Raw genomic sequence first — 11,996 nt, forward strand, 5'->3', positions numbered from 1 at the left:
TGTTAGGATTGCAGACATGAGCCACTGCGCCCGGCCCTCCTGTCTTTTCAACTTCAGTTTCTGTATATGAAATGTGAAACCTGTACAAATATAACAAAGATAAATGTTTTACAATAAATTATTACTAATTTTTTATGTTGGGGAGATGTCTTTCTCTTCAAGCAGGCAAATTTTAGTGCTTTGCTGATACTGTCAGCCATAGTAGAAATGTTTAAAAGGCCTTACTTTCAGAGTGATGGCTTCTTAGTAGAACTGGGGTGGGGTCTTCCTCTGTCTAGCAGAGCGCACTTCTCTGCCATGGCTTAGGTGGAAGTGGTGTGGGCATGTGTGCTCCTTGCAGCTGCAGTACCCATGTGTTCTTGTTTCAGGGCTTTGCTGCTTTTCACTTAAAGGGCTCATTTAGAATAAATCAATGAAAATAAATGTGTACATATGTGCACACCTGCACATACATTTATATGGATGAAATTTGCTGTTGGTGCTTTTTCATTTCTCAGGTCTTTGAACTATGCCAAAAAAGCATACTGCTTTACCTTAAGGGTTTTGTTTAATATTGTATTTTATATTATTCTGTAGGAGATTTGAAGAAATTTAGAAATAGGGCATCTTCCCTCGTATATTTCACCATTGGGTAAAACAACATTTCCGAAACAAAGTCTCTCAGTTTCTGTACCTCCTTCTACTCAAGGTTCCTGGTTCCCTCCTCAGTAGTACTGTGTTCTCAGACTGCCAAGCCAGGCACTCTAGCTGCTTCTCTCTGTGTTCTGTCTTGTCTTTCAGTATGGTTTGGTGGAATGAGTGCTAGGCACAGTAGGGAAATCTGAATTCTTAAGCTGGCTTTGTTCAAGTGATTTCAGCTTTATCATTACTCATTCCCAAGAACTCAGGAATAGCCTATTTCCTACCCCTAAACATCCTCAATCTTTTGTGTCTTTGTATGACTGTGCTTCCAGGGGAAGGCCTGCCTTCATATGGCACCTGCCGGAGTGGCCAATCTTTCACCCCCACCCCTGCAACACCCTCTGTTGATACTTCTAGGCATGAGATTATGGAACCGCTGGCATCATTCCTAGGTCATCATCGGGGCAGAGTTAACACTCAACAATCCTGATAGTCCCAAAAAAGGGGCAAATTCTTATTAAAGCCCTTGTACTCCAGGTGTGGGTCTCAAATCAGACATGTGTTCGCAATTCACCCCTTCACCAGGCACTTTCTGTGTGTTGAGCACTTCAGCTAGGTGTTTACTCTGGATGACAAGATATGGGCTTGGCCAACCCTGATGAGGGTGACCTCCAATTGTAGACTGGCAACATTGCCAAGCACCCTCTACGACTGTGACATGATTCCGAAACACAACCTGTGTTGGTACTAACTTGTTTCAGAGACTGGTTCTAGAGTCTTAATTATTTAGTGAGACTTTCTGAGGAAGTGGGTTTGGATCCTTTACGGAATGTTTTTATAAACAGTGTAATTCTCTTAATATATGTGGAAATAATGATGTCACACCTTTTAAGCGTGTGAAAACTGCATTTTCTTGTTGCGTCTTTTAAAGGACATTTCCTTTCAGTTTATTATCAATTATGTATAGCATCTCTACCTGGAGGAGATGAGATACTACAGATTCTTGGTCAGTATAGCAAACACTAGTTTTTGAAGAGAAATTTTAACAAAGGGAGTGTTTTCAGAAACTTTACTGGATTCCTTCTTTTTTTAAAATGAGTAATTATGGTCCTTACTTTAAATTTCAAAGGTATTGAAAGTAGTTTGGGCAACTATTTGCAATGCCCAAGATTCTGTTTAATATGTAGTTATGTCATTGGGATTTGTGGATATATAGGATTTTAATTAATTGTTATTTTTAACTACAGGAGCTCTTACCAAAGTCAAGGAGAGTAGGCGACACGTGGAGGAAGGGAAGATGGAGGTGCAGAAGGCTGACGGCATTCAGGATCGCTGTAACACTATTTCTTTTGCCACTTTGGCTGAAATTCACCACTTCCATCAGATTCGAGTAAGAGACTTTAAATCACAGATGCAGCATTTCTTACAACAACAAATAATATTTTTCCAAAAAGTTACCCAGAAGTTGGAAGAAGCTCTTCACAAATATGATAGTGTTTAATGACTGGACATTGGATTGTGGACTTTTTCAGTTCAAGGATAATTTCTACAGCAGAATAAAAACTGCTGTCAAAGAGCTATTGCCAACTATCAGTGGTGGTACAAGGACCGTTTTGTGTTCAACTGAAACCCAGCTGAATTTATAATTATGTAGGAAATAAACAGTTAATATGGTTATATAATAGAAACAGTACCACGCATTGTAACTAAATTATACTATGTATGCCTACACTACCATTGTAACTTTTGGAATAATGATTATACTATTTGCCTTATTGCTTTTTGAAGTATGGGTATTTTAGTGCATACTTTGTAGACCTCAAAACCCATGAAGGGTCTCAAAGAAGCTGGCTGGATAAAAGCCTGCTGTGGATGCCTTTTTACTCTCATAGATTGGGATTACCTAAATTCAACGTATTCTCTGTTTACAAACTCCAACTAGAGCAGCTATGCGACCTTGTGCCTTTAGACTCTTGGTTTTTCATTTCTCCCCGTCCCTTCCCCACCTTTTTAAAGTAAGCCACAGCTTTTCTGATTGAAAGAGTGAAAGGCCAGTGCATATAATGACAAACTGATGATAACCTCATATTGGCAGTAGGGAATGGGGTGGGGTGGGAGGATCAGCTGTCATCAATTTGCACAGCAAGTATTATCTCCTGATAAGATGCTGGTAAATGCAGGGGAGTGAGATTTATTGCTCATCTTTGGATATGAAGTCTATTAGGGAAGAAATGGTGCCACTATTCCCTTAGATGCAACAGTAGCATAGCCTCTTCACCCAGGTGTCCCAAAAGCTTGGCGTGAAGATTTCAGCAAATATGTCTTACAACATGAGGAGGAGGAGTCTAAATCAGTCAGGGGATAAAAGTATCGAATCATTGACAACACACACTTGGCTTTAGTTCTTAGGAGGGTTTTGTTTTTGTTTTTAGCTTGAAGATTTCTTTTAATATTCAGTTTTTTTTTTAAAAAAAATGGATCTACACTGTTAACTGATTGAGACTCCACTGTGATTCACTCGTTTACTTAAAAACTTTTCAGGGATGTCTGTAAATTTCAGTGTTATATGTTATGAAAAGTGGTGTTGATTGATCTAAGGAGGGACCAGAAATAATTTTTGCTATTCCAAATACTGAAGGAAAAAGATAATTGATTTATACTATGTTTAAAAAAAAAAAAAAAAAAAAAAAAAAGGTCTTGATGAGCCCCCGCAGGACATTTAACCTTAAAATTTATTTTAAATATATTCTTTTATTATTATAAGGGAAATACAGATGGCTGATAAATACCAAAAAGATTCAAAAGCAGCTTAATTTAAAAAGCACAAAGAGATTCTGGCTTACAGTGCCCCAATCTCAATGTTTTTATAGTTGCTGAGCTAACTAATGTGATTATTGAGTTTACAGATTTAAAAACTGTCACTGTTACAGTATCTACTGTTTTTATGAAGTCAAACTTATGCTGCCTCAGAAATCCCTGGGTACTGAAATGGTAACACAGAAGTGAAGAGGTCACTTTGAAATATTGGTGAGTCACAAAGATTAAAGAAAAGGATCAGTTTGCAGATACTCAGTAAAGGTTATTGAAATAATTACTGAACAGCACATTTACTCTCTAAAAAGTAGTTTCATATGGGTTGAATTTTTAAGATCAGATTATCATTTTGATATTTGGTCAAAATTTTGTACCTTAGGTTACTTAGAGCCAGATTTAACATCACGAACATTATGTGGCTTTGTCTTTACTACAGATATGTGGAACTGTAACCAAATATATTGTTCTCTAAAGCTTGTTGATTGCAAAATACAGTTCTATAAACAAAACCCATATGTATATATAAATGTTAATTTTGCAGAAGTCTGGAAATTACAACTATAGCATTTAAGTTTGAGTCTGTATTGGACAGATAAGCACCATGCTTTTCAAATGATTTAAAAATTACTTTTATTTGCCTCTTTATTTTGATGGTGGTTTGATTTTTTTTTTTTAATAGTAAAATCACTAAACTTGTGCAATGGTAGCATGGAAATTATCTGAGGTATATTGTATGATTGTACTTTAGCCAGGGTGGACATAGCTTAAATTATAAAAACTAAAGATGAAAGTATAAGGAAGTATAAGTATAAGTTATACTTATATAAGTATAAATTCATGCTGCCTACTTATAAGAGAACTTTCATTCTTCATAACCACATAACATTATAATGCCACTGATTCATAAGGGGTTTACATTAATTCTATGGGGGAGGACACTAGAATTATTAGTGTTCATTTTCATCTAAGATTTTTATTCTCTAACGTTCTTGGTCCTATTGAAACATTGCAGTATGCAAAACTACTGCAGTGTTAAACCCAAGAGAAAAGCCATTATCATGTGTATGCTGGTCATCATGATCAGTGTGGTACAATTTTTTAAAATAAACTATCATGCCCTTCATGCCATTATTTGTCTTTATTTCTATGATTTGTAATCCTGATATGTGATGTGTTTGTAACACAGGGTGTGCACTTGAGCCTGGTTTTGCTGTTTTAATTAGGCAGAGTTGTTGATGTGCTGTAACTGTAATGCAGCGAGACTGGTTCTACAGCCATGCGGTGTGACCTCGTTCCCCATCCAAGCTGTTGTATATGAAGGTACCTACCCAGTTTGTGCCCAGAATGAGGGAACGCATTTGAAAGCGAAACGTAAAGCCAGTGCATGAATATTATAGTGATTGAGATTTTCCCAGGCTTCACTGATACAGTTGTTTTGCATTTATTCACAATAATACAGCAGATTCTTACATGCCGATATTTAATTGTCTTAAATTTTGCTGCTGTTCTCATAACTAAGGACTTGAAAAATATTTGGGTCTGTCAAGTATGTAAAGTTTGTGTATAAACTTTTAAATGTCATTCTTAAGTTCATTGCCATAGCCATTTTCCATTTATGTCTTCATTTTCTAAAAATCAAATGCCATGTCTGGTACCTTTAAATCCATAAGCATTCAGTTTTCTCATTTCCAATTTCATCTTTGGTTAACAGAATAAGTAAAACAGGGTTTTATTTATTTGTAGTCTAGAAATGTTGAATATTGTTTTATTTCCTTCAAAATGTTATGATTAGTGCAGATCAGCCATGTTTATCTTTTTAAAAAATAAACAGGTTGCTTTATTTCTGAGCTTCAATGGAATATTATAATTATTTTTTCTCTACTCGTCAAGGAGGCATTTATTTAATGTGAAGAATTACACAAAAAAGTAGAAGAGCATGTTCTCTGTCTCGAGCTTCATCTGTAGTTACCATAGAAATTATTCATCAAACACTGTAGCTAATTTGATTAATTTAAAACCGTAGTTATTCAGATAGTGCCATGGAGTATCTGCTTACATTAGTGACATCAGGAATTAAGCACATAGCAGTAAGTTGTGAGTGAGAGGTTTTGAAATAGTAGCTCCCATGAGTCCAACACCTGAGACAGAAGCAGGTGCTTGAGTACTTCACATACTGTCTGTTGGTTGCCATAAATAGGCAAACTCCAACACACATAAGCCAAAATATAATGGCTATGGGACCTGGCAAATCTTGCAAGGGGCCAAAGTCCCATTTGACAAAGCTTGCCCTCTTTGTGGGGCTTTGTAGTCTTGTATCTGCTTATCTTTACAGATTTGTTTTACATATATATTTTTTTTTCTCCTGGCCTGCCTTTCTTATCATCTTATAATGTCTAAAATGGCCTAGCCATCTTTTAGTTCACAGATATACTTGGACCAGTGATGGACATCTGGACAAATCACCTATGGTTTGGGGAGGCTGTGAGAAGGAGAGGTACACTTAAAAGTATGCAAGAGAAGAAAGGACATGGCTGACACCTCTTAAGATGACCTTTGTCTGGTCATCCTCACAATGAAGCTATGAGGAAGATAATATCTCTAGTTTATAGATGAGTTAAAGAGATCAGTGAGGTCTAGTTTCTTTTGACCAAGATCACACAAACTAAATGACAGAGCTGAGATTCAAATTGGGATCTGGCTGAAGCCTATTCTTTTTAAACTAGATTACACTGAATGCAATTTCTCTGTTTTTCAGAAATCCCTAATATCTTCCCAAGTCTCCACTGCTGGAATGATAGGGATTCCATCATTCTTTGGGCACTGGGCACAGAAGTACAAAGGGAACTTCCCAGAATCTGCTGTTTGCACCCATTTCTGCTGGAAAAGCTGAGAGTCTGTGCTGCTGTGCCGGGTCTGTCAGCAGAAGGGCTGACTGCAATCTTACATAGACTGGGAAGCGCGCCAGATGTTACCTTCCAGTATTGTTACGAAGAGTGAGAGAAAGGGTCCAAAACTGACTGTTTCCCCTTCTCTCCAGCTTCCACCTCCATGCAATGACAATAGAAGCACATTCCAGTTGCCGTAAGAATGGCCTTGGCAGAACCACAGGTCGAAAGTTTAACTCCAGTTGGTCAGAGTCAGGGTTACTCATGAGTACCACTTGGTCACAGGTGGGACTCAGGTGACAGCAACAGAGAATTTGCTGAGAAATGAGCTCTGGAGAGTTTGAAGAGTGGCAGGGTAGACTTCTAGGCAGTGTAGAGAGGGATGCTGCTGTGCTAGGGCTCCATGGGCAGGAAACCAGAAAAACCCAGCAGTGGAAGCCAGGCCTCTGAGGTGGGGGAAGTTAATCTGGGATTGGCCCATGGCTATAGCCTTTCCAGGGATCACAAGTCTTCCCTACTTGGCCCTGATCCCTGAATGTCTCAAACCTATCATCCCTGTGTCAGAGCTTCTCAAACTGCCTGCCTGTCTTAAAGGCCATTTCAGCTTCATTGGGTGACTTGTACCAGAAGCATGCCAAAGGCAAGACCAATTGTCCATTTGAAGCCACCTTCAAGGGAGCTTAAAAACAAGGTGTGTGGTATTTGGTTGCTGTGTGTCCCATCAACCTACCCTGGAATTGATCTGTAAGTTTGAAGTGGCCAGATGCATTAGACCTTATTTTTGCAGTGGTTTAAATTTGCTGTCACTCCAGGAAATGGCTCTCAGGATGGAATTGCTGAGTTGTTGAGCTTCTCTGCAAGCTGACCCAGCATATCAGTGAGAAAGGCAGCAATTTGGAGCCAGAGACCTGGGTCAGATCCTAGTTGCTCCACTCTCTGACCTCAGGCAACTCACTAACCCAGCTCTGACCTTCAGTTTCCTCAATTGTGTGATTGACTGACTTAGATTGTATTGAATTCTGGAGGGCATTAGATTAACCACCATGTGAAGCCTTAACCATTTTGCAATACTCCCTCTGCGACAAACATGGGAGATGATAACAATTTTAGAAGTAGGTACTTAGTAAAAGTTCTGTTCCTGAACATCATGTGACCATGTGCTAGTGACTTAACCTGAGTCAGTTTTCTTATCTATAATGGGGTATACAGTCATCCCTCAGTATCTGCAGGGCATTGGTTCCAGGATACCCCAATCCCACCCCACTCCCTGCAGATACCAAAATCTGTAGATGTTCAAGTCATAGAATGGCATAATATTTGCATATAACCTATGCACATTCTCCTGTATACTTCAAATCATCTCTTTATTCCTTGTCATACCTAATACAGTGTCAAGGCTATGTCAGTAGTTGTTACACCGTTGTATTTTTATTGTATTGTTACTCCCTATTGTTTGAGGGATTTTTTTGGAATATTTTCAATGGTCCATTGGTTGGATCCACAGATGTGGAACCCACAGATACTGAGGGCCAACTATACAATCCCCTTTGTGGACATATTATGAGAAATGAATGGCAGGTGGAAAGCCCTGAGCCCAAGGCATTGACAGTAGGGACAGAGTAAAGACCCTCTGTGGTTATGTGAGAAAGGAAGAGCTGCAGGATTTAAATAATAAGAACACTGTGTCAGCTGTGCTATGGAAAATTAAGGAGTTCACCCTTGGGTCCCAGGTAGGCAGAGGTTCCTGCATTAGCCCTGGTAACTTCACCTTCTGCCCACTTTGCCCACCTGGGTCATAGGAACAAACCCCATTCCAGCTTCCTGTCTTGCAGAGCCCTGGCACAGCATCCTTCTTACTCTGCCTGGAAACCTACTTCTCCACTGCTTCTCAGACCCACCAACACCTCCTGTTAGGGTGGGGAGGGGCTCAGCTCTCCAGAGATAGCCCTTTGCAGCAAGGCTCCCCCTTGGTCTCCAAAAGCTAAGTGCTAATATGTTTAAGAATTTGTCCTGTAGCTCTAACTAGGAATATCTGAAAAAGACAGTTCAGAATTTGTCTTTATTCACCAAATTAATAGTGATTTTATTGAAATCTTTTTACATCCTAAAAATATGTACTTGAGACCTAGGACAGAGAGAGGCAGCCTACTCTATGTTCACTATCCCAGCCCTGGCCTCGTGTTAGATACAGACGTTGTAAGATGATGGTCAGTGTGTCACTCTGGGAAGTTGAATGTAGTGCCTCTGAGTGGCTTTTGCAGCAGCCATGCCTTGAATCAAAATAGTAGCGTAGACCAAGTTTGATTAGGCAACTTGTTTGTTCCACTTTTGTTCAACCCAGCAGTTTTAAAAGAATGCAGAGTCTTAGTTCAAAATAGTTCCTTTTGCATGAAAAATCTTTAAAATAGTGGAGTGCAGTTTAGGATTTACCAAATTAAGGTTCAGCTTAAAGCTGATGATGCTTCTGTTGATGTTTGTTCAGAATCTGTATTTTTAGTCACTTTTTAAAAAATTACTTGGCTGCTGTTTGTGAACTCTTGTAAGCCAACTGAGTTACCTAGATGCTAACTACATATTCGCATGTGGCTGTAACCTCCTAGAGTGTCAAGTCCGTAAGTCTGTGTTTCCTGCATGAAACAAAGGACTTATGGGGAAAGTGAAACCTGTAATTCCAGAGTAAAGGAGCTTTCTTCACAAATGTTGCTTTTTTAGTGGCTCCTATCCCAGAATCAATGGAAAGAAAATTGGATCTTTTAGGTACTTATGCTGACAGGTCATCTCATAACAAATTTCTCAGCTATCTGAAGGATTAAAAACTGTAGGTATCTATCATTAAAAAAAAAAAAAAAAAAAAATGAGGAAGCTCTTCATATACCAATATAGAATTTTCCTAGGAAAAATTAAACAAAAAAAAAGAGGCAGAGAAATATTTATATGCTACCCTTTGAGTAAAACAAAGTGAATGTGTTTGCTTATATATGCGGTAGATGATGATGATGATGATGATTATTATTATTATTATTATTTTGAGATGGAGTCTTGCTCTATCACCCAGGCTGGAATGCAGTGGCACAATCTCAGCTCACTGCAACCTCCGCCTCCCGGGTTCAAGTGATTCTCATGCCCTCAGCCTCCCAAGTACCTGGGATTACAGATGTCTGCCACCACACCTGGCTAATTTTTGTATTTTTAGTAGAGACGGTGTTTCACCATGTTGGCCAGGCTGATCTCGAACTCCTGACCTCAGGTGATCCACCTGCCTCGGCCTCCCAAAGTGCTAGAATTACAGGCATAAGTCACTGTGCCTGGCCTATGTGTAGATTATTTATGAAAGTAAATGCAGAAAATTAGTAGCAAGGCAACATTGTTTGCTTTCAGGAATGGGAATGGGGACAGGAGGGAAACTTACTGTATTCCCTATTATCTCTTTTGAATTTGAACGATTGACTGTATTTCCTATTTTTAAAATAATGAAATAAATGTTAAATTTGACAAGGGGACTAGAAAAAAAAAATGTCAAAAGGTGGGTGGAGCTGCAGCTCTGTGCCAACTCCCTCGAGACCCAGCAGTGAATTGTACAAGACACAGGAAGAACTGTCTTGTTTGGACAGTGGACTCAACGATCAAGTCAATCTTCATTGTGTTACTTTGTGAAAATTCAACAGCATTAGGAAATGGACTGTTAAGAGAATGTGTAATGTAGGCAGTAAAGACAGATGTCACTGGACCATAGTCTGTTGTTTTATATGGTACCAGGTATTCTTTTGTCTTCTGAACCAAAAATCCTTCTCCTCCCTTCCCTGTGAAGCCTTCCACGATACTCTCTGATCCCAGTGTCTTGTCTCTTCTCTGCCCTCCGATCACTTTTGTGATGGCATTTTGCAACTAATTACGTAACATCTTGGGCTAGTATCAGTTTCTCCTTCTTACCACATCGAGTGTTTATTTTGCTCTAGGAATGATACTGCCATTACATTCATTCTTGGATCTATAGAACTCTCCCACAAAACCATTTTACAAAGAGGAAACAGGCTTACAGATATTCCGTAATGGTCACGTAAAGCGGCAGAGCTGGGATTTGAATGCAGTCACCTGACTCCACAGCTTGCAATCTTAATTCTTTTCCAATTTACTTGAGACTGCCAAGCAAACATACAAGCCCTGATTAAGTGGCGATGTGGTGGTCTCCTGGAAGACAAGGCCTATCCCATCTTACGCTTTCTCTGGGGTCCCTGGAGCACACCAGGCCCAGACCAGTAAGTACAGCAGAACTGTGGTTTTAGGAACAGAGACCTTTGTGATCCTCTATGTGTGCACAATCCTAAATTGCCCTTTATGAAAGAAATAAAATAGTGATATGCTGGCCCTCAGTGTTGGCATCACCAGCACCAGCAGTCAGCCTTCTTAGGAAGGGCAGCTTTTCACAAAGACAGACCTCTGTGCTAGTTTCAGGAGAATGGAGGACTTGGCTCCAGGAGGAGAGAGCAGCCACAGTGCTGGCTTTGTTCCGCTGTGGGTGCTGTGTCTGTCCACCAGCCTGTGGAATTCAAATCTGTGCCTCGGCGACGTGACCCATTACCACGCATCACACCCTTCTGAGACATTCATGAGCGGCTGGCATTTTGACTGTCAGATCTGCGTCTGCCAAGTTGCTGCCGTTTGTTCTCCCTAAACACATCTAGCAGAGTTTAAAAGAGAGGCTCAGGCCGATTCCTCATGAGGAAATCTGGCTTCCGAGGGGGTGGCCCAAGGGGTCTAAAAAGGCTAAGACCAAGGAATTCACCACCATCAGAGCTTTTGCATTCTGAAGCCCTTAATAAGATGAAAAAGTAATAAATCATCATGCTGGTTCTTTGACTGTTTCCATACAAAACTTTCAAGGAGACCAGACTTCGGACCAGCATATTCTGTCCTCTGGACAGACCCTGTGGGAAACCAAATCATCATCATCTAAAGGTTGCTGTGAGAAAGGTAGTCACCCCAGTGCCAGCACACATTGGAGTCATTTTGCTTGAAAAGCTTGATGAAGCCGTTGGCACAGTGGAGACATCCTGGACGCTGGCACTGATAGAGTCCTTCACTCTATAGATACTTATTGAATGCTTGTTATGCTTCGGTCAAAATCAACAAAAATTTACATTCTCGGTGGTAGGTGAGGCAATAATAATGAAATAGATTAGTGAACTCGATGATACGGAGAAGGCGGTAAGTGCTATGGGGAAAAGCTAAGCGGGGAGGAGGGAGGGAGTGTGAGGAGAATTTGTTATTTTAAGTGAGGTGGTCCGGAAAGGCCTCTGAACCTGAAGACCTGAAGGACTGAGAGTGAAGTATGTGGAAGACCATGGGAGGAACATTCCAGAGCTTCCACAGTCGGTGCAAAGGCCCCGAGGCAGGAGCGCAGCCAGGAGTGCTGTGCTATGGCTGGAGTGGGAGAAGGCTGGGAGGGGATGGGGGATGCGGGCTGGGGAGGAGGAGACGCACCCAGAGGTGAGTGGGGAAGGGTCCAGGTCGTAGAGGGTCCTACAGGCTGCTCTGAGGACTTTGGCTTTTTCTCTGAATGAGATGTGAGGTACCCGGGGATGTTGAGCAGGAAAGAACATGATCTGCCTCATGTGACAAGGACACTTTGGGCAAAGGCAGAAGCAGAGAGACCAGATCGGAGGCTTTGTGATAAAC

General features: G+C 40.4%; 1 protein-coding gene across 1 annotated transcript in view; it reads left to right on the forward strand.

Moving 5' to 3' along the window:
- Window positions 1-5,280, forward strand: part of SNX18 (sorting nexin 18) — a 28,036-nt gene extending 22,756 nt beyond the window's left edge. Inside the window, exon 2 of the mRNA XM_025389302.1 lies at window positions 1,869-5,280. Within this exon, the coding sequence (XP_025245087.1) occupies window positions 1,869-2,122 (254 nt within the window). The 3' untranslated portion in view covers window positions 2,123-5,280. The remainder of the gene's footprint in view (window positions 1-1,868) is intronic.
- Window positions 5,281-11,996: the final 6,716 nt, after the last annotated feature.

Source organism: Theropithecus gelada, chromosome 6 (assembly GCF_003255815.1).
Source record: "Theropithecus gelada isolate Dixy chromosome 6, Tgel_1.0, whole genome shotgun sequence".
Lineage (NCBI taxonomy): Eukaryota > Metazoa > Chordata > Mammalia > Primates > Cercopithecidae > Theropithecus > Theropithecus gelada.